Source organism: Myxocyprinus asiaticus, chromosome 9 (assembly GCF_019703515.2).
Source record: "Myxocyprinus asiaticus isolate MX2 ecotype Aquarium Trade chromosome 9, UBuf_Myxa_2, whole genome shotgun sequence".
Classification (NCBI taxonomy): Eukaryota; Metazoa; Chordata; class Actinopteri; order Cypriniformes; family Catostomidae; genus Myxocyprinus; species Myxocyprinus asiaticus.
The window spans coordinates 14,886,646-14,913,778 of record NC_059352.1 but is presented as its reverse complement, the minus strand read 5'-3'; the positions used below and the strand labels follow the sequence as shown (position 1 = coordinate 14,913,778).

Below are 27,133 nucleotides of genomic sequence, written 5' to 3'. Positions count from 1 at the left end.
GACCCTTTCTTTCTTTAAAAAATAAATAAATAAAAAAATTAAAAAAGACATAATATTGTATTACTCATCATCTCAAAACAGCGTTCTTGCATCTCAAGATAGTAAAAGGCCAGGTTTAAATGTAGACTTAATGCTACAGTATTTTTAATTCATAGTTCTTAAAGGTGAAGTTTTTTTCATTTCTTTCTTTTTAAAATTCTTTCTCCTATTCCAGCGTATTGTGCAGAGATGACAATAAGTCGTTGATTTCTCAAAAGAGTGTAAAAACGATGTCCCAGTGGCGCTCAAAACATCGCTCTGATTGATTGAGTCGTCTGATATGTCAGCTTCTGGCTCAAACAGTGGCGTGAATTTGGGCTGTGACTACCTGTTTGCCTAAACAACAAATGGGGGAACCTCTTTGGAAACAATCAATACTTTTACTTTTCCGTGTGGTGCCTATAGTGGTGCAGAAATTACACACTTGGTCTTTTTAAAAAGTGTCCTTTCCAACACTAAATAGGACGTACTGTTTTACTGCTTATGGTAATCAATCACAGACATTAAAATGTTTTCACTTGTTGCACAGTCTAAACATTACTCTCAGATCATATCTTTTGGCTGTCTAGTGTCTAAAAGGATTTGCCTTTCATTATTTGGAATTAATAGACACCCCTCAGTTTAGATGGAGAATTTGAGTGAGAAAGAGTGTTACATTTAGCAATATTACAACTGCAGTGTTAGTTTAACACATGCATCTTGGAGATTTTAATTTCACTGGATTTTCAGTCCGTGCTATTGCATAAATTATAGATAGGCTGCTAGTCTGCGAACAGAAAGGACTGCAGCATATTAAAAAAAGTGTTATTTTACATTTTTGATAAATGATCCTAGAGAATATCGAGTGCCTCTCCAGTCTAAGTTTTTACTATAATTATACCATCTGGAGTTAGCTCATTTTTACAGGGCAGTTGATTGTAATGTGGCAAGACTTTAGTAGCTACAGAGGCTGACAGAGCAGTGTTTTTGGTATAGGGTTGAGTCTTTGGAATCTTATTTTGTATTGGGAAGCTATGAGCTGGTAGATTTTAAAGATGATATGGGTATGTGAATTGATTTTCAGCTGGGACGTTAACAATGCTTATTAAATGAATGGCAGGAACAAAGAAAGTTGAATAATAATACATTAAAAGTTTATAATGTGATCAGAATGTTGAGGCTGTGGGCTCCTGATTAACTGGTAATGACAGGAAAATAACAACATTATTCAAGGGACTGTATAACTGCTTATGTAAGTTTTACAACTCATACCTGCAGACAGAATACTGAACTGAATGTTCTTCAACGAATGTTTCTCCTATATAGGTGGTTATTATGGAAGTCCAGGGGTTGAAGTCACTGGCTCCCAACCGCATCGTGTACTGCACTATGGAGGTAGAGGGTGGAGAGAAGCTACAGACAGACCAGGCTGAGGCCTCCAAACCAACGTAAGACACATTCTATACACTTTATTAACTGAAAATGGACAAATATCCAACGGCTTCTCACTCCCAAGACATCAAATACTGACCCTTGTGCAAGAGCCCTGTGCATCATTATGTAGATGGCAAAAGCACCCTTTAAGCCCACTGCTTTCAATGAGAAACATTTGGCGTCAATATACTGATGTGAGGGGCATCAGAGTTTTATTATCATGAAGTTATATTGGGGTATAATTTCATCATCATGACATGACATGTTGGGGTATGATTTTCAATTTGAACAATTTATTATTTTGTAGTGGTTAATGTTTAATCTGATGTTTTATGTGCACAATTGGCTTTTTTGAAGTGGCATTTTTCCTTCTGGTTTTTTTGTTTTTTTTGGTTGACTGACTAAAACGGAACCCTGTGTGATGCCTACAGTTTAACAGTAAAGACAAGAAGTATCTTTGATTGAAGTTTATATTTTAGTCGACCATCAACAAAAACAAAAGGAAAACACAAATGTAAGGCCACATGAACTTCTACAGAAAACAACAGATTAAATATTGAAACCTCTGTGAACTAATAAATGTTGCTCAGTTCATCTCTTTTCAGATACTGGATTGGATGATTAATTAAATTGAATTAAATGAGTAATCAATATATAATACAGCTTTCTTTAGAAATAAACATACAATTACAAATGTGGACACATTTTAGCAAGCAAAATGATCAAGATATTTTGAGAAACTAGGTTTATGATTGTAAAAATATTGGGCGAATTCCAGTCGAAAGTGATCATCCCTATGCCCTACTCACTCCAAAGGACAGAGCTCTTGAAGTGGGCACTCTGAAGGAAGCATGATAATACTATATGAATGTACCCTTCGCTAACAGTCTTGCAGTTGGTAGGGCTGTTACGTTGGCAATATTTTACCACCACTGCCTCTCCGAGATTCTCATTGGTCAATGGATGCCTACACCACAGTGCATTGCAGCAAAAGTTGAAATGTTCTCAAATTGTAGTCGCATGACGGAGCTTCACTATCGGAAACCCTTACGTTTTCCCTCTCTGTCCTTATGATGCACCATCCAGAATGTGTTAATCTTGTCAACGAAATTACACACAAATGTAATTGAGCTGTTATTTGATTCTGGTAACAAAGATGGGATTATGAGGATAATTTTAACAATTTAACATTGTTGACGAAAATATGATGAGAAATAAACAACACTGCAAGATATAACAAATGCATTGACAATGTTTTAGAACAAGAAAAACATTGTTGAATAAAACCTTGTTTATTCAAATGATTCACTCTTAGTATTGTAAGGATTTATTTTATTTTATTTTTTCATCTAAAATGCATGTCGAGAGATGAAAGCACCGATTCCTGGAAAACTTAAGCGCCTTTTTAATCAGTTTTTTCAAATGCATCATATAAATATATGAGATAAACTAGCCATAAGCATAAATATAATATTACAACTTACATCTGCAATGAAGCAAATGCACAACTCTTCCACTGCGGTGGGGCGGTTGTCACAGTGATGCTCGCAGCCCTAGCGGTTGGGCCCTTTAGTTTGGAACGGTCCTTTGAGTGGTGTCCCCTTCCTGCAGTGCCCTTCAAGGGCACAGAAATGCAGTTTGGAAAACACCCATCATTTTAATTTGCGTCAGTATCAAAGTCAAAGTATACTTTATTGTCCCCAAGGGGAAATGTGGTGTGGACTCCATGTTGCTACATGTCATTGAACATTAATAATACACACATTACAGCACAAACACACAATAAAAAGACATTCAATCAGTGTGAACTGCTATTAAAAATTTGCACTGATACAAGCACAAATGAGTTCTTAAACCTATTTAATTAAAATGTGGAACTCTGTATCTTCTCCCAGAAGGAAAGTGGGATGGATCACTCAGAATTTTCTTCACCTGGCTAAGTATGCACTGCTCATATAGAGACTGGAGGTTGTGGTACTCTTTCCGTCTCATAATTTTCATTGCTGTCTGTACTAAATGTATTAACTTAGATTTTAGCTTCACAGTAAGATTCCCAAACCATACAGTTATTCCGTACCTGACAATACAAAGCCTAATAAAACAGCCTGATAAAACAAAAACACAATTTTCTTATCAACTCCATAAAAACACAGTCTACGTAAAAAGTACCATCTCTGATGCAGATGACACAAACCTATTCAATGTGTGTATTCCAAGTGAGTGAACTATCTATATAGATTCCCAAATACTTATAGGACTGCCTTTGTGTAATTTGCTGGCCATGTATAATCACGTGACAATGGTTACCTATGCCCTTATGATCAAAGACAATCTCTTCTGTTTTCTTTTCATTTATTATTAAATAATTCTTCAACAAACAACCTTATTTCTGACTGGTAGATAGTGCTGATATTGTCTCGCTCATGAAGTAAACTCAAAATAGCAGTGTCATCTGAGTATTTAAAAATATAATTCTGTGAGCGCCTGCTTGAGCACTCATTTGTAAAAAGTGTAAAAAGGACTGGTGAACTGTCACAGCCTTGTAGAACACCCGTACTCATAATTTTTTGTTGTGACAGACTGTTATTTACTTTCACACATTGCATTCTATTTGTTAAAAAAGAAGAATGCAATTTGATAATTGATGGGTTTACACTCAGCTGCTCCAGTTTTTTAGTTAGTAAATGAGGATGAAGTGTATTATAGGCAGAGCTAAAATCGATAAAAAGTAACTGAGCATAAGCTCTAGGATCCTCCAGGTGTTTTGAAATCAAGTGCTATTAATGGCATCCTTAGTCCCACTTCCTTGTCTATAAGCAAACTGTAATGATTCCAATTTACTACTGACATCTGCTTTTTACATAGACACCACACACTATTCAAAACATTTCCTTACAATTGCCATTAGTGCAACCGGTCTAAAGTCATTGTTTTCTGAAGGCTTTTCTTTCTTTTCCAAAAGTTAGGAACAGTTTGGGTGTCTATAGATTGTTGAAAAATTGGGCACCATGCCGAGGTCAATTCATCTGCACAACTTTTTAAAATAAAAGCTGAAATTCCATCAGGACCTGAATATTTCTTAGAGCAGATATGTTTAAAAAGGTACTTAACATAATTTGGGTCAATCAACAGCTCAATATCACCCTTATCCATGTCCAGGATAGAGTCCATTTCCTTACTGCTGCTCTCTAAAGTAAAATCACAATTATCAAATCTTAAATAGAATTAAATACAATTATTTAAATTGTTTGCCTTTTGTAGATCATCATGTGTAGTTATAATATTCTTCACTGAATGCATATTAGTTATAGATTTCGTTGAGTCCCAAACCCATTTAGAGTTTGACCTATAAAAATTCTTCTCTAGGATATGCTTTTGTCTTTTCCTAACAGCTTTAAGTAACTGATTCAATTCTTTCTGAACAGAGTTTAATGCTAAGCGATCATGATTCCTTAAAGCAAATTTTTTCCCGTTAATACAGTCCTTTATCTCCTTTGTTATGTAGAGTTTATTGTTGGGGTAAGTAATCACATCTTTTTTAGAGACCACATTGTCCGTACAGAATCTAATATAATCTGTCATTACCACAGTTGCTTCATCAATGCCTTTGCTATGGAAAACTTGCCCGTCAGTGCAGAGAAAATATAGCTTCAGAGATTCTACACTGTCCTTGGACCACACATGTATTTTTTTAATCTCGGGTTTTGTCGCTTCAGAAGTGTTTTATATGTTGGAATTAAATAAACAGTGTGGTCAGAATTTGATAAGGGAGGCCATGATCTAACAGTATATGCTTCTTTTATGTTCCCATAGCATTTTTCAAGTACATTTTTAACTCTGGTATTGCATTTTACATACTGTTCATAACCAGAAAGTACCAGTTCTAATTTGTAGTGATTGAAAACAAGAGAGAAGCCTTCCACCTCAGTTTACAAGCAGATGAAGCCAGGTCTCTGTGAGCACCATAAGGCCCTCATCCCGACACTCAAAACAAGCCCTGGCTTTAATATGTAGTTCCTCAATTTTGTATTGCAGCGATCTTACGTTGTTTAGGATTATTGCAGGCAGTGGAGGTCTGTTGCTGCGACGCCAAATACCCTGTCTAACACCTCCTCTTTGTCCTCTCCTCCGCCGACATCTGCTTCTAAGCGGCTGTGTTCTCAGGAATGCCGGTGTTCTGACAATCTGTGCTACCTGCTCAGGAAGTGCTACCAGCAGTAAAAACAGTGATATGTAAAGTTAAAACATGGTAGCACATGTCGGGAGGCACGGGAGAACTTAACAGTATGTGCTACAACAGCATGAAATGTGTTAAAAACCTAGGTAGCACATCTTGTCAGGCAGATAATTCCTATCAGGATGTGTTACCAGCATAAATATCAGATAGTGTGAAATGGTGTGAGGCTGTACTAAGCCCTAACCCTACCTCAAACCCTAACCCCAACCCTAACATCCTGATAGGTAGCATATATTTTCAGGACACCGGCAACTCCACAGGTACATTATATACCGCGGAACGGAGCAACAGCAGATCTTCTCTTGTATATGTCAGCGCTGGGTTTCTGCACTTTGGCGCCGTTTGGTATGAGTGACACAGTGAAGCCAGGTACGCGTTGATCAATATCCAAAGGAAAAACCATGTGTCCATCTTATCCGTCGAACTCACTCTACCAAAATAAAGAGACGAATTAACTAACATGAAATAACATTTAACAGTTAACAATGTGTCAGCAACAACACGAGAGTCCATGTTGCCAGCAGAACAGTGAGAGAAGGTCTCTCATTGAAAGGTTTCTCGTTGAAAGCAATGGACTTACCGGCAGGGCGCTTGTACAAGCAACAGTAAGCCTGATAGTGAGAACAGGTTGAAATATCAGTTGAATAAATGGTAACACTTTTCAGTAAGGTTCCATTTGTTAACATTAGTTAAAAAACATTAGTTAACATGAACTAACAATGAACAATATTTTTACAGCAAAAATCTAAAGTTGTAAACTGTATGTTAACATTAGTTAATGCACTATAAACTAACATGAACTAACAATAAAGAATTGTGTTTTTTTATTAACTAGCATTAACAAAGATAAATAAATGCTGTAAAAATATATTGTTCATTGTTAGTTCATGTTAACGAATGGAAATTCATTCAAATGAACTAAATTCTAGAACATTTTGTCACAACTTAATTTCATTGCATTCTATCGATTTAACCACTGTCCACGATTGAATCAAGTTCAGCCAAATAGCATTTTTTTGTGTGTATGTAATCAGAATTGTGTTATAAAATGATAATAGATGTATTAACTTAACAAGGTATTAGTCATAGTGTTATAGTCCTTTGCAAAAGCAGCAGTGAATGGATAACATCCCTGACATGTAGCGGTTTTCTAATGGCAGAACAGCTTCAGGAGCTGTGTCCTCCAACTAGAACTCTCTTATTTGGCCAGAGGCAGTTACTCAAAGGATAAGCAGATGATGTGCTGCTATTTTTGGCCCCCCAGTTCCATTATTGGATCAGATGCCAATTTACAACGTGCTAAAGAGCGAGAGCAGCGGAGCGAGCGTATAAGAGAAAGAATCAGAAAATGTGAGCCTCCATGTCTCCTCAGACAAGTAATCAGCTGTGGAGAAGCTGATTAGGAGTTCATATCCCAGTGGAAGGGGGAGTGGGAAAGAAAGAGAGAGAAAGAGAGAACTAGAGCCTCTAGCACTCCTGAAGAATAATGACGTCACGTGAGAATTAGCATTTCGATTCTGTCATCACACCCGGCAGCCTTCACATGTTTGTGTATACCTTTATGTGCGAACTGGTGCGAATACGCACACACACATTGTGGCACACCTTTGACTGCAATAAAATCTTTCATAAACAAGGTCACATTCAGGCCCCTCAAGAGCAGGAAAACAAAGAATGAAGCTTCATTTTGAAGGACATTCTCTCTTTTCTTCTCCCTATTTGATCTCTTTCTCCTTCTTTTCATCATGTATAGGGCTGTGTTCTATAGCTTTTATTTTGGCAATATATAAATACATCTCTATATTTCTGCCATTTCCTAGAAATTGCTTAAGAGGGTAATTTTTCAATCAGAGGAATCATCATGTCAGCCAAACATCCATTGTTGCCAAGTAGATTCAAAATGTTTTATGCCATAAAATACAGTAAAATGTAAAATATAAAAATATAGCAAAGGGCCCAGAGCAATATACATTCAGGGGACACAGAATACCTTGCTACGGCCCTGGCTGTAAGTATGTTAAATCAGTTAACGACATCACAGTTCTGAACACGCTGTTGTGTAGTTGAAAATGGTAAGCGAAGAAGATAAGCCGCTGGGAAAGAAGACGCTATTCAAGTTTCCTGTTTGGAAACATTTTATATTTGCAGTTATTTACAATAGGGATGGTCAAAAAACGTTGACAAAACGTTGGTAATACATTGAATTGAATATACATTGAATATACATTGTGGTGGTCTTTCCACCCCTGAGCACCCAGCTGTGGCACACAGCCGTCCCCGATGTGGCAGTCTCCACGGGTTACGAGGACAGGCCTCTTCCTCCCCAGTCCCAGGCTGTTCCGGGGGTGGTCACAAGGAGCCAGGTAAGTGCTTCGATGTCCCTAGACTCAGCACGGCCACGACGTGGTGTGGCACCTCGAGCTCCGCCCCGCCGCGAGGCCCCACCTGCCGGTATGTCCAACGACGTTGTCCCCTTGGTCCCCCTTGCGCGGAACTTGGATGCGTGGCTTGCGCTTACCAATCCGTCGCGATGGCTAATCCGGACCGTCCGACTTGGCTACGCGATTCAGTTCGCCAGGCGCCCGCCCAGGTTCAGTGGTATTCTCTCCACATGGTTGGAAAGACCATGTGACGTATACTTCCACTTAAATATCCCCCCTCTCTTTGGGTGAGGTGTGGTCTCTGCGGTGTCTTCCCCTTGGGAGGGACACCCCCCGACTAGACCTGGCGGCCCAGTCGGATAATCCCCCTTCTTTTTTAGGGAGTGGAAATAAGAGAAGGGGAAACGAGGCCACGACTGGGTTAAGCCTGTCTCTATCTCTTGGGTAGTCGACTTGTCCCCAAAGGACCGTTCGACACTCATAACTATGTTGGGGGAGGTTACGTGTCGACCTGGTGTGCTGGCTATGAGGCACACAGTAGTCTGCCCACCACACACCGCCAGTTCACGTAACACAGTTAAGGCAATTGTGGCGTTTCGTATAGGGACCCCAGTGTCACTACATCGACACAACGTCGAGTGAGTGACAGATAGGGAACATCATGGTTACTTGTGTAACCTCCGTTCCCTGATGGAGGTAACGAGACGTTGTGTCCCTCCTGCCACAATGCTGAACCACCCGCTGAAATGGCCGGAGCTTACATCGGCTCCTCAGCATAAAACCTGAATGAGTGGTTGCATACCAGCTCCTTTTATACCCGTATGTCCGGGGGAGTGGCATGCAAATACCACTCACCAATTTTCATTCGCCTTTTATCAAAGACCAGAGGTGTCTCGGGCTCCCAAGAGTGACCCCTAGTGTCACTACATCGACACAACGTCTCGTTCCCTCCTTCAGGGAATGGACATTTTCTTACCTTGGATTTTTCAGTACAAACTGAACCATGAGAAATTTGAACTGTTACACCCCTATTAAAAAAAGTCAATTTAAAAAGTAATCAAGGCATTTTCCACACTGTTTTTCACCAAATGAACACAAAGAAGAATGATATTTACCCATTTTCATTTATATGCACCAATATACAGTACAATAAATTGTAATAAACAGCAGTATTTACCTCCACAGATTTTGCTAAAGCATTTTAATATATAAAAAGTGTCACTTTTTTGACTGATGACGCAAACAAATTGTTGAGTCAGTACTTTAAACAGTTTGAACTGATTCATGGAATTTACCATTTTTAACATAGTTTTTGCTACTGAAGTTCAAATTAAACATGCGATCTCTGTCTTACCAAATGTAAAATAAAAAGCGTGAAAAGACTAATGACAAGGTCTTTAGGAAATATAATTGTAAATTAAACATCACATTATATTGCTTAATTTGACATCAGCAGCAAATTAATTTATTCATTCAATATAATGTTTAAAATCAGTAAATCGCCCAGCACTTTTTCTCCTATGTTCTTCTGAATCCATGATTTAGGTCCACTCTTTTTCTCTTTTTGTTACTTAAATTTCATTTTAATCTCTCTCGTTTTTTCTTTCAGCTGTAACAGACTTAGCTCTTATAAAAGCCTTATAAATATGAGTCATAGAACTTGGTCTATATTCATATATTCATGCTGTCACTGATGGCTGGAATCTGGGAGAATTGGCTCATTTTGGCAAAGCAGGACAGCGCTAATGGACACAGAAATGTGTCACATCAAACAGACATGCTGAAGGAGAAAGATTGAGAGGAGAAGGAGGAGGACAGTGAAAGATGAAAGAAAGGAAATTTAACATTTAGTTAAATAATAAAAAAAAAAGTTTAATACAGTCACACAACAGAGGACTTTTATTAGTCCAACTCAACAACATAACTGTATGGTGATGCACTACACGGATGGCTTTTGCTGTTGTGCAGCGTTTCTGTGTTTATATCATCATCTCCCGCTAAACGTGCTCACATGCGCTCCTCCCCAAACGCTGCCAGGGGAGAAACGGAATTTCTCTGCTCTTTTGGTCCATACAATGCACAATGTAATGCTCAATGCTCATACAATGTCCTTTTTTACTATACATTTTTTTCCCTGCCCAGCCAGTCTCCACTTTAACTTTCACATTCTTCTTCTTGTGTTTTTTGGTTATTCACATTCTTCATGCATATCACCTCCTACTGGGCAGGTAGAAGAATTTCTAGCAAAAAAGGACTTTAATATTGACCCGTTTCTCACCCACACCTATCATATCGCTTAAGAAGTTATAGATTAACACACTGGAGTCATATTGATTACTTTTATGATGCATTTATGTGCTTTTTGGAGCGTCAACATTTTGGCACCCATTCACTTGCATTGTATGGACTTACAGAGCTGAAGTATTATTCTAAAAATCATAATTTGTGTTCTGCAGAAGAAAGAAAGTCATACACATCTGGGATGGCATGAGGATGAGTAAATGATGAGAGAATTTTCATACCTTTAATGCAGCCCTGAACAGACCAATATATCATGTCATGTGTGAGGGCTTCTGGTTTTAATATATAATTTACAAATAATAATATATTAAAAAAGTTAAAATATGCTGTCTACTCACTGCCCTGCAACAATAAAAACTTGCAGCTTTAAAATATTTATTCTTTGTATTAAGCCAAGATGGCAGTGTGTTCAAAACTTGAACTTTTGTAAGCAGCGGAATGTGAAATTTCTTCACATAAACTTGCATTGCCGGTCTCTCACGTTATGATGCGTTTGAATGGAGCACAAAATGTAGTGTGACCTTTACTACAGTCAAGGTCCATGATAATATTACAATATTACTATAGTAAAACCATTTTTACATTTGTAAGATCTGTTTAAGTTTTGCATCTTTTAAGCTTCATGTTGATGTCTCAATTTTTAAACTTTGGGTTAAGTGTATTAAATATAATGGAAATATATTTGGGCTGTCAATTTAATAAATTAATTTTAAATGAATTAATTACATGATGTGCCATTTAATTAATCGAATCAAATATAATTAATCACATATACTGTATATTGACATTTATAAAATCAATCACACTAAATTAACGCATTAAATCAACAGCATTAAAATAAACTGTAGATAGATGAAATGGAAATGTCTATAGGTGCATAAGAATATGTGTATAGGATTTTCCATTTTTATTATTAATATTAGCTTTTTCAGGAAATGCCCAGTATGTTGTGTGCATGATAATATGTTTATGAGTAGAGATCGACCAATATTGATTTTTTACAACCGATTTTTTACCGATTATTCGTATGTTTACATGTCCGATAACTGATTTTTAATTAATTTTAATTAATTTTTTTATTTCATCTTTACATTGTAAAAGTTAAAAGTAGAGCTTGCACTCAAGTAGAAAAAATCTCACATCATTTATTTACAAGTAATTCATACTGAAAAATGTTATGTATAATTTTTTTATTTTAGTTATTTATTTATTTGTATCCCCTTTTCTCCCAATTTGGAATGCCCAATTCCCACTTTAGTAGGTCCTCGTGGTGGCGTGGTTACTCACTTCAATCCGGGTGGCAGAGGACAAGTCTCAGTTGCCTCCACTTCTGAGACAGTCAATCCGCGCACCTTATCACGTGGCTCGTTGTGCATGACACCGCTGAGACTCTGCACGTGAAGGCTCATGCTACCCTCCGCGGTCCACGCACAACTTACCATGCACCCCATCGAGAGCAAGAACAACTAGTCGTGACCACGAGGAGGTTACCCCATGTTACTCTACCCTCCCTAGCAACCGGGCCAATTTGATTGCTTAGGAGACCTGGCTGAAATTAAATGTATTATGAAAAGCTACACTTACAGTTGTTATATGAATTTCTTTTCAGTTAATTTCATTTCCATTTTTATGCTTCCTTAAATTCAAATTCGAATTACAATTCTGCATCAGTTAAAATTCAGGAATTGAACTGGAATATAAAAGGAACTATGAATGGTGCACAGCACACCTATATGACCACAAATTTGCTGAAAACTCATTTTCACATACAAATGAGCTTTGAGGCAAATATTTGCCAGATATTAATTGTGAGTTTTTTCAGAGGGGGCTTGCTTGTGCTCTCAATCAATTCTCTGGCGCCCAGTCGTTATGATATGTGTATCGCTCTCTGGTGGTTACCAAGCAGATTGGCGATTGTGCTCACCCATCTTTCAAGTCTAAATTTGTCACTTCTCTCTGTGATAAATCACAATTCCCACACAGATAGCAGTTTTCCCTTTTGCACAAGCTCTTGCTCTCTTTCTTACTTCCTGTTCCCCTCTTTCCTTTCAGTAATTTGTCTGCTGTCTCTGAAATATTCAGCCTGTTTCCACGGCAGCAGATCATGTCACGTGTCCTTCTTTACTAGGCCAACTATACCCCTCACTCTGTGTGTGTGTGCATGAGAGAGAGAGAGTGTATCAGTGTTTGGTTAGGTGAACGTTTCTATACTGTTGCATCACATAGTTCTGAGATTGTGTAAATGTATAATTTATAATGTCAAAACTGATCATTGTTATAGTTTTTCCCACACATTCTCTAAGCTTCACCGCGGTCTCCCACACATGTAAATTTGAAGCCAGCACCATAACAGTAAAGCAGCACAACACTGCTAGGTACAATAAATTCCCTTTATAATGGCTTTACCCTACATGCATATGGATTAGTGTGGCTGCACTGTAAGAAGAAGGTATACAGAGAAGGAGAGCATAGAAATGAAGCTGTAATAATAAATGGGTACTTCAAGAGTAAATAATGTTGGATTACTAATGCATGCATGTAAGTTTAGGTGTGAACTTTTGAAGTCTTCTTTTGGTTATTTAGTGATTTATGTATCCAATGTCAGATTTGTCTTTTGTGTGGGAGAATATCGTACCAGTATTTGCCAGAGAATATCTTAGAATGAATTTATTATGTATAAAACTTCAGACGATACACTTTGCCCACTGGTCTGTCTTACATGCACTTGAAATGCAATACTGGAATTTTCTGACCTTATCAAATGATTTGTTAGTGAAAGATTTCATCAGTGTAGCTGAGCAGGATTCTGAAGATTGTTTTTCTAGCTGATCAAACATAATATAACACTAACAAGGGTTTTGAGCTGTCTCAGCAGGAATATGCTCTGATGAAGTAATACAGAGTGAATGATTGTACTATGTGTGTATTTTTTGTATGTTACCTTGGTCACAAAGGTTATTTAAGGTACAATAGCCAAGAGGCAAGAACATGACCAGAGTTTTGTTTATTTCTGTGTTCTTAGTTGGGGTACCCAAGGAGACTTTACCACCACACACCCTCTGCCAGCAGTCAAAGTGAAGCTCTTTACTGAGAGTACAGGAGTGCTGGCCCTGGAGGACAAGGAGCTGGGCAGGGTAACACTCATTCCTTTCTTTTCTGTGCATTGGCTTGGGGCATCTTGCTCTTTCAGTTTGTTTTATCACCTCAAGCCTTGCAAATCTAAAGGATAGTTCACCCAAAATGAAAATTCGGTAATCATTTACTCACTCTAATGTTGTTCCAAAAGAGTGTCCAAAAAGTGTTGGGGAGTAACTAACTAGAAGTTTCTGTGCTACTAACTTTACTGCAAGTTTCAGTAGCGTGACGGTAGCTCATCTATTTTCACAATAGTGTACAATAGGGAAGTTCACAATAGTGTACAATAGGGAAGTTACTTTTCCAGTAACAAGCTACTTTTTCCAATGAGTAGCAGTGTAGCGTCTGAAAACACACATTTTTTTCTCATTGTGTTCTGAACACAGCTATAGAGCTGATGAATCAGACATGCTTACCTAAATGGTGTTCTCTTTTTCAGATATAGTTCTAGGAAATCCAAATCATTTACAATAAGTAAACAAACTGGTTATCCTAAACAATTCACTTATATTTAGCTTTGGGAACTCCAATTAATTTTAGTGAATCAGTTTGTTTGGACAGTTTATGTATAAGAACTAGTTCAAATACGTAAATGATTCAATTGAGCCTCTGTGCAGCCATAAAGGGGCTTTCTCTTATTTATGGGGATATTTCACCCAAAGATGAAAATTCTCTCATCATTTACTCACCCTCATGCCATCCCAGATGTGTATGACTTTCTTTGTTATGCAGAACATAGATTTTTAGAATAATATTTCAGCCCTGTTGGTCTATACAATGCAAATGAGTGGTAACCAGCCCTTTCAGAATTAAAAAAAATCACATAAAGGCAGCATAAAAGTAATCCATATAACTCCAGTGGTTAAATCTATGTCTTCAGAAGTGATATAATAGGTGTGGGTGAGAAACAGGTCAATATTTAAGTCCTTTTTTACTATAAATCTCCACTTTCACATTTTGAAAGTGAAAGTGGAGATTTATAGCAAAAAAAGGACTGAAATGTTGATCTGTTTCTCACCCACACCTATTATATCGCTTTTGAAGACATGGTTCAAACCCCGTATGACTTTCTTTCTTCTGTGGAACACAAAAGTGGATGTTAGGCAGAATGTCAGCCTCAGTCACCTTTTACTTTCATAGCATATTTGTTCCATACAATTAAAGGGAATTGTTCCTGAGATTGTCAGTTGTTAACATTCTGACTAACATCAACTTTAGTGTTCCAAGGAAGAAAGATAACATGTTTGGATTAGAGGATACAGGTTTTGAAAAACATGAGAGTGAGTAAAGGTTTGGGGTGAACCATCCTTTATTACTGTAACAGATATTTGTGGTGCAAACTGTAGAAACATTCTTTGCTAAAACATTTATACACTATATAAAGAAAAATATGATGAAAATACATTATTGTTTAGGTTTTGATTTGCTTGCTAAAATTTCCTGAGCTAAAGGTCCTGTAGCCCGACTGGCACTAGCAAGGTCATAGGTTTGATTCCCAGAGAATGTACATACTGATCAAATGTATACCTTGAATACCTTAGATAAGAGCACCTGCCAAGTGAATAAATGTAAATTTAATATAAATTTAAAATGTCCAGTTTGGCATTGTTATTTGTTATTGTGGAGTGACTGAGGTTATGTAATGTTTTAACTTCTCCCTCTTCTAGATTCTCCTACTGATAGATGCCTATGGTTACAAAAAAGTAAAAAAAGCAGGTCTTTTCAAGTCCTAGCAAAGAGACACAATATACTGTATAGTATATACACGTACTGTGTAGTTACACAGGCAAAAGTATGTTAGACAAGCTTGTTGTTTTTGCTGGATTAAAGATTATAACAGTGGGTGGTTATTGCTACAATGTGAGATTTGAAAGATATCCTCCAGTTAGTTCTCAGAGGTCCTCTGATTATGAGATTTTAACAAGTCACTGGATCTGTTGGAAGGAGGAAGCAGGACTCTGCATATTCTTTTCTCAATGAAGCCATTTATTTACAATAAACAATGTGGCTTTTCAGCACACACACTTAAACTCGCACACACACACTCAGGCGGTTGAAGCGTAGCTCTCTCTCCCCTCCGGCGGTCAGGACTGCCCCTTTTATCCCTCTCAGTTCTCACTGCAAACACAAACAGCTGTTAGAGATAATTTCCCACAGGTGTCAATCCTTATCGTTCTCACCCTGCCGGCCTCGCTCTCTACAGACGTCGCTCGGCCACGCCCCATTACCACAGAGATGTTTTTCAACCTTGACTGATACCAGATGCTTGGCTCACACTTTATAAATGTGTCTCCATCAGGCTGAGGTAGGCAGGCATCTCTAAGCCTATAACTCTGCTAAGAAATAGATTACGCCAACTCATCAGAGAGAGAAAGAGACAGAATAAAAAAGTACAGAAGAAAATGAAAGAAAAACTGACTCCTCTCTGATAAGGTGCCAAGAGAAGAGCAGCACAGTCTAACTCTCAGTACACAGAGGCATGAGCCAAAATTAATTGAGTGTTGAGAATTTCTCTGAAAACGCTGACTGGCAAAGTAATATGCAATTATCAGCTTACACCCAGACTCAGGGATATTTTCCCACACCCACACAACCTGTATATCCCTTTACTGAATGCTGCATGTGTTAAATGTTTCTAGGGCAGATGCTGGTTATAGGATTTCATGTTAAATCATGATAGTTTGGTTTCTCAATCTGGTCGGATCGGTTGTGATTAGATGGACTAATGATTATGGTTCTCTCATGTTGAATGATTAGGTTGTCCTTCATCCAACTCCCAACAGCCCAAAGCAGGCAGAACTGCATAAGATGACCATCACCAAGGCCTGCCCTGATCAAGATCTGAAGATCAAACTTGCTGTCCGCATGGACAAGCCTCAGAACTTGAAGGCTTGTGGGTAAGTGATTCCATTTTTATAGAGTATTTGATGAACGTGAAGTATATTGGTGTGTCTCAAATGATTTGCTGTAGATGAAATTACTGTGACGTCACCGCAGGCAATCACGCTTCCGGGTTCTTTTGAGCATCAGATTTCAATAGTTGATATGGGCTGTGCTGCAGTTTAAATAATCTTTTAAGCATTTTAGAATGTGATATTTTTTGTTTATATTAATAAAACTTTTTATAAATGCATATCCATGGTTTACAGAGGAGAAAGGTTCTTTTTTAACTGTCTGCAAAACAAGTTTTAACTTGGTTCAATGTGCCTGTATAATTATGTCGGACATGTAACAGGTTGATGAATACACCTCCTCACACGTTTAACAAACTTCTAAAGCATGAGAAATGTGGCATATAAAAATAAAAACTACCATCAGACATGCAATATTTGTCTTTACTACTTAAATTATTGGTCTACATGCAGTGAACAACAATATTTTACTCCAAGGAACTTTTATTTTGACACCAGTCAAACCATAATACATATTTTTCAATTAGCTTGCTGACAATAATGGAATTTTGGTCAAGTACAATCTATTTTCATGGTGTGAAATTGTGCAACATGCATAAAATGGTTACTAAAATACATAAATGGCACCGAAATGGCAAGCATTAACAATAAGCTGTATTTAGATAAATGAATAAAACCTGTCATTCACTACAGAAAGCTTACTCTCCTCTGCCATGTTGAAAGTTTATGACTCCTCCCATCTCGGAAACTCGGAGTTTCCCAGTCGTAATTACGACTTGAATGGTCTATCATGTGCAACTTCCGATTATGAAACTTCTATTTACGATAATTCGGATAGCACGTGAAGACAGCATAACACTATACATGAGGCCATCTAGAATATTAATTTTCAAAGACTACAATCATATTAAATGGGAACACTTATGTTTTTTGTTTTATTTACTACACGAAAGCATTCGCAATTTTAAAGCTAAAGGAAGTGACGTTTTAAATGCATGTGATGTTTGGCTGCTAGCTTTAGCACGTTAGCCAATCTCAGTATAACACTTATCGTCTGGGTTCTCATAGAGCTCTATGTCTCTCTCTCTAACACACTACTTGCATTACTTACACTACAAAATGGCTTAGAAAATTGCAGAAGTATGTGAATTCGGATGTAGCAGAAGTTCATGCAAGTTGTGGTACAGTTTCTCTACCCTCATGTTATTTATGAGAAAATGTTTCAGCAAATGTAGTACCCATCAAATAGACTGAGATATTTCTGTGTGCTAAATAATTATGCGCTCCCAATTAAGACATAATGGCAATTTTGACATAATGATTTCCCTCTGGAATTTTACCTCAAAATTTGTATTTCTTTGTATAGATTAAGAAGTCTTCAGTTCATCTGGAAATTGCATATTACTACACACCCAAAACAATTGTTAGCTTATCAAGACTTAGCTAAGCCTGTTCATTCATCCTCATTTTAAAACAGTATCATCCACACATAGCATCTGTAGTTCTTTTGTCATTTAGATGTACAGATGTTAATGAATAAATATTGATGAAACCTGTGGTTTTTCTTTTAGGTATTTATGGGCTGTTGGCAAAAATGTTTGGAAACGCTGGAAGAAGCGCTTCTTTGTTCTGGTCCAGGTACTGTATGTCCCCATTGATCAGTTTTTCAAGTTTGTGTAAATTAAAAGTGAGAGTGAAAAATTTGATGAATACAATAAATTATGGTCTTACATAGTACAGTACATTCTTGACGATACCCTAGAGTTCAAAAGAAACATTGATGAATCATGCAAATATTGTAAGGGTTAAAGTGCACGTGGCAAAAGATACTAATCGGTTGCATGTAGGATTTTAAGCACTTTAATACTCTGTGTGTTTCTCTTTTGTTAAAGGTAAGTCAGTACACCTTTGCCATGTGTAGCTATCGGGAGAAGAAGTCAGAACCTCAGGAGCTGCTGCAGCTGGATGGGTATACTGTGGACTACACTGACCCACAGCCAGGTAATACTCACACATGCACAGATTATGAAACTATTCACATTGTCCTTATCCTATAACAGAATCCCTGGCATCCTTTAATATACACAATTGTATTATTAAAGGATGTTTTTTAATGGGCAATGGAGAAAATGACTGATGCATACTGTCAATTAATCAAAACTGAAGATGTCTGAAGATGTCTTTACTGTTTGTGTGTGCAGGTCTAGATGGAGGCCGAGCTTTCTTCAATGCAGTGAAGGAGGGCGACACTGTGATCTTTGCCAGTGATGATGAGCAGGACCGCATCCTATGGGTGCAGGCCATGTATCGGGCCACTGGCCAGTCACACAAACCCATCCCACCCACCCAGGTCCAGAAACTGAATTCTAAGAGCGGAGCTTCAGCACAGATGGACGCCCCCATTTCTCAGTTCTGTAAGTAAGCATGTCAAGTGATTCACTGCAATATCAGACAAGACATTCCTTTAAAAAATTAACCCGTAAACTCTTTAAATAGCTATTTTGGAATTATTTTTCAAAAGCAAAAAATTGATGTTAGCTGACATGGCAACTAAGCAATTCATTTCCAAGCTGGATAGTCTTCATCTTTTATAACCCAACAACTTTTTTATTTAGGTTATAGTCCCAATGCTCCCCCAACCATTCAAGCACAGTGACCTTGTTACCTTGACAACATGTGATACTGTAAACGCAGCAACAATTTTCAGTCTCACAGTCAATCACAAAAAAATACATTCATGAATTCAGGTTGATATTAGAACTATGAGAAAAGAAAGTGTCCCCATTCCACAAATAAAGCACTACTTGCTGTTTAGTAACTCATGATGTCATAGTGATGACAAGTAGTGGAAAAGGTGAGTGTGTAGAGTGGAGCAGAGTGGGTATTTCAGTGTCCCTGTCTTTGTTTCTTTCCGTTGTGTTTTTATTCCCAATTAGACTTGTTAAAGTTTTTTGGCCAGAAAGTTAAAACATTAAGCACTCTTCAGAAAATTAACATTCTTCCTACCATTCTACTTTGGTGAACGTTTTAAAACCTTTTTTCATATTTAGTCTGATATTACCATGACCTCAAATGAATGACTCCCAAGCACAATTTGAACATTTTTCAATACGAATAGAAGTTAGACTTTCAGGAATGTAACAAACAGTTAAAGTTAAAGAGTTTAACAGATAAACAGATAAAGCACACATTTCAATGATTTTGCCAATATAAGGACACAAAAACATTCTTACCCACATTTGGATTTGAAAACAAAGATTTGAAAAATTATTTCCATATATAAAACCAGTACTTCACATTAATTTCTAGTAACTTTAAAGTATCAAAATAATAATAGATCCTGCTATTCAGAGCATTGTCTTTTGGTGTGCATCTTTCTTCGGCATCTGTCCATAGCAACGTTTTATAGCACAAAATGTCTATTTAGGGGCGGTAAGTTACAGAACTACTGAGAATTCATACACTTCATGTGTTAATAAAAAGTTCATTGCAATATAACCACCATTTATAGCACCAGTTTTAACCACTGATACAAAATCTAAGGATAGAGGTTCTGTGTTGTTTTTCCATTGATTTATTTGTCCTCTTTGTGAAAGTTTCTTGTGGTCAGATGATTCCCTCCTAATTCAGATGCCATTCAATTTTGTCACGATAACACAGCCCTTCTTCCCTCTGAAACATTATCACACTGTGTAAATGTTTCACCTCCACCTTAGCACAACCCAGGTGGTCTTGAATGGCACAGAGTAGTGGAATATAGAACATACTTCACACTCAATCACAAGCAAACACCCCACAACTTTGCTGCAGTGTGTTTTTGCAGATTCTAGAATACTATGAAGGTTCTGAATTAAGTTTTTTAGTTTAAAAAAAACATGCATTAAAGATAAATTAAGCACTTCAATGGAATACAGAGTGCATATATCACAATAATTTAAAAAGAATATGAAATGATAAAGCTAATATTAAAACAGCAATGGAATACCTGAATATTAATATTATTATTATTAATTTTTATTTCATTTTTACTTTTATTTTTTGCTTTTGCAAACAGTGAAATATCCGGTGAACTGACAGCCTATTGATCAAAGCCTTTTTTTTTTTTTTATACTTTATAATTTTTGCTTAAAAATGGTGACTGGATTTGTTGTTTGAGCAATTTCCTTGCAGCTTATTATATTGAATGCAGTACCTTCATAGAATTATAGAGTAGCTGATACTGGCATCAAATACACATTTAACCAGCTTTCAAATCTAAATGTCTGAAGGTAGGTGTATTTGCCAGTACAGTATTAGTACCTGTTCCAGTGATTTTTTTTCTCTACACTATCTGACCACCCTTTTGTCCAACACCAGTTCAGAGTGCACTATCATGTTGGTACAGGTTGGTGTATTTTGCGTTGTGTTTTTTCTCCGTTCATGCTTTGCTTGTACCCTTCTTTAGTCCTGCAACTGTAGTGGAGTTAGGGTTTTCGTGTCTGCTTTTTCCTTCAGCCTTGTTGCTAGTCTTTATGTTATTCTGGTTTGTCCCTTCTTACCCTGCTGTCTTCTAGCTGGACTCAAGGGTAAGTGCTAACCTGTTAGCTAGCACCAGTCAGATAATCCTAAAACCATTATCTGACCAATGCAACGTGCTCTATTTATCCTTTTTTCTCTTGTTCTTTTTCTACTCCTTTCAAATCTCACTTTTCATGCCTTAGACCTAAGTAGATTATTTTACTTTTCCGTAACTTTTTTGAGGATGGTTGAAACTACAAACCTTCATTATTCTTGCCAGTTTAGGTTGCATGTCAATTAGTTTGTTTGTATTTATCATTTAGCTAAGTTAATATGGTTTATTATTTATTTGCATAATTGCCTTCTCTATATAAACATATTTGGCATCAGAAGACCCCACAGAAGACCCCACAGACTAAAGCTTATTCTTGTTTTATTGGTTACAATTAAAACGGCTGACTGAAACATCAACTAAGGCTTGTTGCCGAGGATTTGGTGGCATTCTAAAAATGTGAATGAAAATTCTGGGGTTTATTTAGGCACCAAAATGACATAATCAAAACATGAATAACTAACCAATCAACAAGAAGTGAAGCATTTTTGAGTACTTGGACTTTACTCTCTAGGGGTCAGTTGCCTTTAAACAAATTTCTCTATATTTGAACTTGCTTCTGAAGAGTTGGCAAATATGTAAGGGGAGTATTCTGAATGCCAATGTGAAGGAGTCAACGCTGCCGTCCCTCCTCACCAAGAAATACTCCTGATTATCTTCCGTTCACAGAAAATGGGCCTCTTTGAAGTAGTCTCTAAACCAAATGTAGAACGTTTTTGCAAATATTTAGTCCATTTTGCAACTCTGTGTTTTGATTGCCCTTTTACTGCTTGAGTAGGTGAGCATTTTGATGTCATGTAATCCATTCAGATGCTGATGGAAAGACAAGTTCATTTTCTTACTTTTTTTTGTTATTCTTCATTTTTCCAGAGAATGAATTAATTACTTTTTAGCCTCTGTTGGCTTCATGCTAAAGCCATGTATTTGCATCAGAACAGTAATGCTAGCCTGTTAGCATGCCACTGAGGTGGCTTGCTTGTCAGTGTGCTCAGCCACCCTACAAACACACTGAAAAGTTCTCCAGTATTGTCAACTTGCAAATGCTAAGAGAATAATACAGAGTGCTAATGAATAGGCAAGCGGAAAATATTCCTTTTTTCCTTTTCCTTTTTCCCACATGAAATTGGAAAGCACAGTGGAAGTGTCTCACTGCCTTCCTGCATGTAACGGACATTTCAATTAAATACCATATATAACCATTAAAAATAACAACCTTTCCCTTAAACAATACAGTTTTAGAATACAGTAGGAAATAGTATTATCATCCCGTTGCGCACAGTCTTATGAATGTAACACAATGTTTTGTGCATAAGCCAATTCAAAATGTTGTGGTCCTCCACTGTAGAAGTACAGTGTTTTCATTGTTGCATAATTATGAAATGTAAAAATGCAAACTAATAAGGCATGATCATTTATTCTGTATCCTGTAATTAAAGCAATTTTTCTGGGGGAGGTTCAGCAGGGAAAACTTTCTTATTTCTCTCATTTAATTCCATTGTTCATAGCTCATATAGTCTGTTCTGTTATCCATTACACTTTTTCTCATTTCTGTTTTTTCTTTAGTAGTTATAGGACTTCTCTGCCATCTACTGTGATATTCATCTTTTCTTCCCTCATTAAGTTTGTCCTTTGTCTATTCCCTATCTCATTTACTCACTTAGTTCTTCATAGTTAATCCTACTCTCCCTTGTCTTTTCCTGTACCTCTGTCCTTTTTTTTTTGTCCTCTCTTTTAGTTTGATCTAAGTCTCTATAGTTTTTTAGTGATGTGCTACTTCACAAAAGATAAAATAACTTGATCCAAGTTCCTTTTATTAAGCAGATTAAAACAGTATTTATTTGTTTGTTACATTAGCAACAGATTAAACATTTTAGCCTTGTCTTCTCAAAAAAGGTGTGAGATCATAATAATTATCTAGACACATAGCCCAGCCATGGTGTAACACAGTGCATATTCTATCTTCACATTTTCTCTCACTCAAGCATGGTTATCACTGTACAAATTTAGATTCTATCATTCTGTCGTTAATAAAATAATTAATCTGGGGGATAGTTTTTGATAAAGAACTCCGGGTTTTTAACTTTACTTTTACCATTTTCTCCAACAAATATATTTGCACACAAAGGACAAGCAAATCCGCAACAAATATAAAATATAAACCAAAAATATGTGGACATCCCATTCTAATTGATTGGTTTGGCTATTTCATCTACACTCATTACTAACAGGTGCATCAGATTAAACATTCAACCATGCAATCTCTGTCGACATTACATTTACTGTAGAATGGGTTATGCTGAAAAGTTCAGTGACTTTAAATAGGATGCCACCAATTAAATGGTTTACTGAGTCTGCTATGGAAGACTTTGTGTGGCATACACAAACCCTAGTCCTGAACCCCATTGAACACCTTTGGGATGAATTGGAATAGCGACTGCAAGCCAGACCCATCACCCAACATCAGTGCCTGTCCTCACTGATGCTCTTGTATACAAATGGGAGCAAATTTCCCACAGCCACGCTCCAACATCTATTGAAAAACCTTCCCAGAAGAGTGGAATCAGTTATAGCAGCAAAGGGAAGACCAATTCCCTATTAAAACCCATGGTTTTGAAAATAAATTTTCAACAAACATATGGGAGTGGTGTTTGGGTAACCACATACCTTTGGCCATGTAGTGTAATTGCATTGCATTAATTGCACAGACCATTTTGATTTTTTTTTTTGGGCTACTTTTAGAACATCAAGCACATGAAGTATAATCTTGAAGAGAACTCTTGTACACAAAGGAGGGTAGACTAGGGTAGTCATTGCTGTTGCAGTGTTAAATTTGTTTAGAAAGAAAGGTTCCTTAAATATAATGTAGAAAAAATGGTTAGCTAACATATCCCCCTGATTTTCCGGCTTCTATTATTTACAAGCACGCCATTCATCTTTTCTTTGAAAATGAGTGACATAATCAATTGCGAATGGCAGAATCTATTGTATTCATGTTTAATAAATCATTCGGATTACCGCTGCCTCTTCAAAACCATTGGTGGTTTTTACGTTCAAAAATTTAAATTAAGAGAGCAGGAAGAGACCACGTCCAGTTCAGCTCATGCATGCACATCCAGACTGAATGTGAGCTGAGAGGTATCATTCAGTTTCACATTGCCACAGTAGGTCGGTCCGATTGAAATATGCTTGATTGCTGCAAGTTGACAATGTGAAAGCACAATGTACTTGATTTGCCATAGAATACTCATGCTAGGCTTTTTGGTGAGAGAACACAATCCATTTGCCAAAACAATTGCCCTTGCTGTTTGCTAACATCCTCTTCCTTGAACCCACCCTTTCTCCCTTCCTCTCCCATGAATGGCTGGATAGATGCTGACAGGGCACAGAAGCATGGCATGGATGAGTTTATCTCAGCTAACCCATGTAGCTTTGACCATGCCTCGTTGTTCGAGATGGTGCAGAGGCTCACTTTGGACCACAGGCTAAATGACAACTTTGCATGTCTGGTAAGTGAAATACATTATGGTAGTGTTTTCAGAATAGCCTACTACTACTAGGGTTGTCATCTTTCTACCAGCTAAAAAGGGGACATTCCAGGTGCAAACATAGAATAGACAATTGTATGTGAAGCTTATTCAACTTATTAAGCTGTTTGGGTGTGAGATGCTAAAATACAGTATATACAGGGTTCCTGTAGCTCAACTTGTAAAGCATGGTGCTAGCAATATGGGATTGATTGTGGGTTTGATTCCTGGGGAACCAGTGTTGGGGAGTACTTAACTAAAAGTAGCGATGCTACAAATGTAACTAAATTTGTCAGTAGTGTGACAGTAGTTCAGCTATTTTCACAATTGTGTAGCTTTTCCAGTTACGAGCTACATTTTCCAACAAGTAGCGCTGTAGCGACACAAAACGCAACATTTTTCACCATCTATTGCGAATAGAGCAAAGGAGCCGAGGGAATAATCAAACACACCCAAACTGTCCTCTCTGTCTTTCTCTCTCGCTCATGTAGCAATGGGAAAACCAAATAATTTATGAATGTAAATCAACTGGTTGAAATAAACGATTTCCTTATATTTAGCGTTGGGACCTGTAAGTTGGTTATATAGTGAGTCGGTTCTTTCAGACGGTTCATATTTAGTGTATTGCTGCTGTTTATCCCTATTTTGAGTCACTTATATAAAATAGGGTGTTTTCTAGTTTATTAGTGTATATTAAGCATACATTTATGTTCAATTTACAGTAATGGTGTCACTCTTGTTTAACCCTTATGAAAATAACCATGTTTTTACTCAATTTTAGTAACCATGACTGTATTAACCATGTTTAATTTTGTGTTTACTATGCTTTTCTACAAATACCATGGTTAAACTATGGTTACTGTAGTAAAACTATTGTTAATTTTCACCCTGATTAAATATATAAATTAAATAAATGGTTAGGGTTAGGGAACTGATTGCAGAATTAAATAATATCAGCCGACTGTTATCAAAAGAAAAAAACTTCTTTAAATAGCTTTAATGTCATTAGCTACTTTTTGTAAGTAGCTTGTAGTCTAGCTAAATACTTTTTTTTATGTAGTTTAATTTACGTTATGAATAGCTTGTAGCTTAGGAAGGAACACACCAAAAACGTCATGGTTACTTGCGTAACCTCTGTTCCCTGATGGAGGGAACGAGACATTGTGTCGATGTAGTGACACTAGGGGTAACTCTTGGGAGCCCGAGACATCTCTGGTCTTTGATAAAAGGCCAATGAAAATTGGCGAGTGGTATTTGCATGCCACTCCCCTGGACATACAGGTATAAAAGGAGCTGGCTTGCAACCACTCATTCAGGTTTTATGTTGAGGAGCCGAGACAAGGTCCGGCCATTTCAGCGGGTAGTTCAGCGTTGTGGCAGGAGGGACACAACGTCTCATTCCCTCCATCAGGGAACGGAGGTTACGCAAGTAACCATGACATTCCCTATCTGTCACTCACTCAACATTGTGTCGATGTAGTGACACTAGAGGTCCCTATACAAAACGCCACAACTGACTGAACTGTGTTACATGAACTGGCGGTGTGTGACGGGCAGACAACTGTGTGCCTCATAGCCAGCACACCAGGCCGATACGTAACCTCCCCCAACATAGTGTCGAGTGGCCCTTTGGGAAAAGTCGACTACCCAAAAGATAGAGACAGGCTAGCCCAGTTGTGGCCTCTTTTCCCCTTCTTTTTTTCCACTCCCTAAAATAAAAAGGGGAATATCCGACTGGGCCGACCAGGTCTAGTGGGGGGGGGGGGTCCCTCCCAAGGAGACAACACCTTGCCCAGAGAGGGGGGATATTTAAGTGGAAAATATGTCACATGGTCTTGCCGACCATGTGGAGATGTCTCATGGTAGATCCTACCCAACGGGGGTTGAGTTACTACAAACATGGAGACTGTGGCAGAGGGGGCTCTGCCTAAGGAAGACGCAGTTTGCCAACAGGGAAACGAATTAGCGGAAGATATACATCGCATGGGGTTACCTTACAGGGAACCGCCACATGTGGAGCACCTACCCCAGAACAGGGCTCTTAGTTAGCATGTGTACTGGGCCGGCAGAGAGTATCTCCGAAAACTCGACTGCCACAGGGCTCGGAGGAAGTCAACCAGGGAACATAGTTTGTGAACACTACTGGGAATTAATGGCGCACGTCTACAGCTCAGAGGAGGTGAAAGGCGCTATGTGCAAGCGATACACCCGGCCGGCTATCCCAGGCTTATCTGCTTGTATTGCGTGCCACTACCTGGGACAAAACCGGTTCCACCCGGAGGTTGTAGAACCTCGCAAATGTATTGGGTGTTGCCCAGCCCGCTGCTCTGTAAATGTCTGTTAGAGAGGCACCCCTGGCCAGGGCCCAGGAGGCCGCTACACCCCTGGCCAGGGGTGGCATGTCCTGGGCGTGATATGCCAGAGCTATGGCGTCAATGAGCCAGTGGGCGATCCTCTGCTTGGAGACAGCGCTTTCTTTCTGCTGTGCACCAAAGCAGACAAAGAGCTGCTCAGAGATCCTAAAGCTCTCCGTGCGATCCAAATAGATGCGTAAAGCATGCACTGGACACAGCAACGACAGG

At 38.0% G+C, this 27,133-nt stretch overlaps 1 protein-coding gene across 6 annotated transcripts in view; it reads left to right on the top strand.

Moving 5' to 3' along the window:
* LOC127446569 (calcium-dependent secretion activator 1-like) overlaps nucleotides 1–27,133 on the top strand; it is a 165,354-nt gene that overhangs the window by 94,384 nt on the left and 43,837 nt on the right. For all 6 annotated transcript variants that reach the window (XM_051707592.1, XM_051707591.1, XM_051707590.1 and 3 more), the window contains exons 6-12: nucleotides 1,345–1,466; nucleotides 13,394–13,505; nucleotides 16,264–16,403; nucleotides 17,990–18,056; nucleotides 18,311–18,419; nucleotides 18,620–18,832; nucleotides 24,397–24,533. In XM_051707592.1, the coding sequence (XP_051563552.1) occupies nucleotides 1,345–1,466; nucleotides 13,394–13,505; nucleotides 16,264–16,403; nucleotides 17,990–18,056; nucleotides 18,311–18,419; nucleotides 18,620–18,832; nucleotides 24,397–24,533 (900 nt within the window). The remainder of the gene's footprint in view (nucleotides 1–1,344; nucleotides 1,467–13,393; nucleotides 13,506–16,263; nucleotides 16,404–17,989; nucleotides 18,057–18,310; nucleotides 18,420–18,619; nucleotides 18,833–24,396; nucleotides 24,534–27,133) is intronic.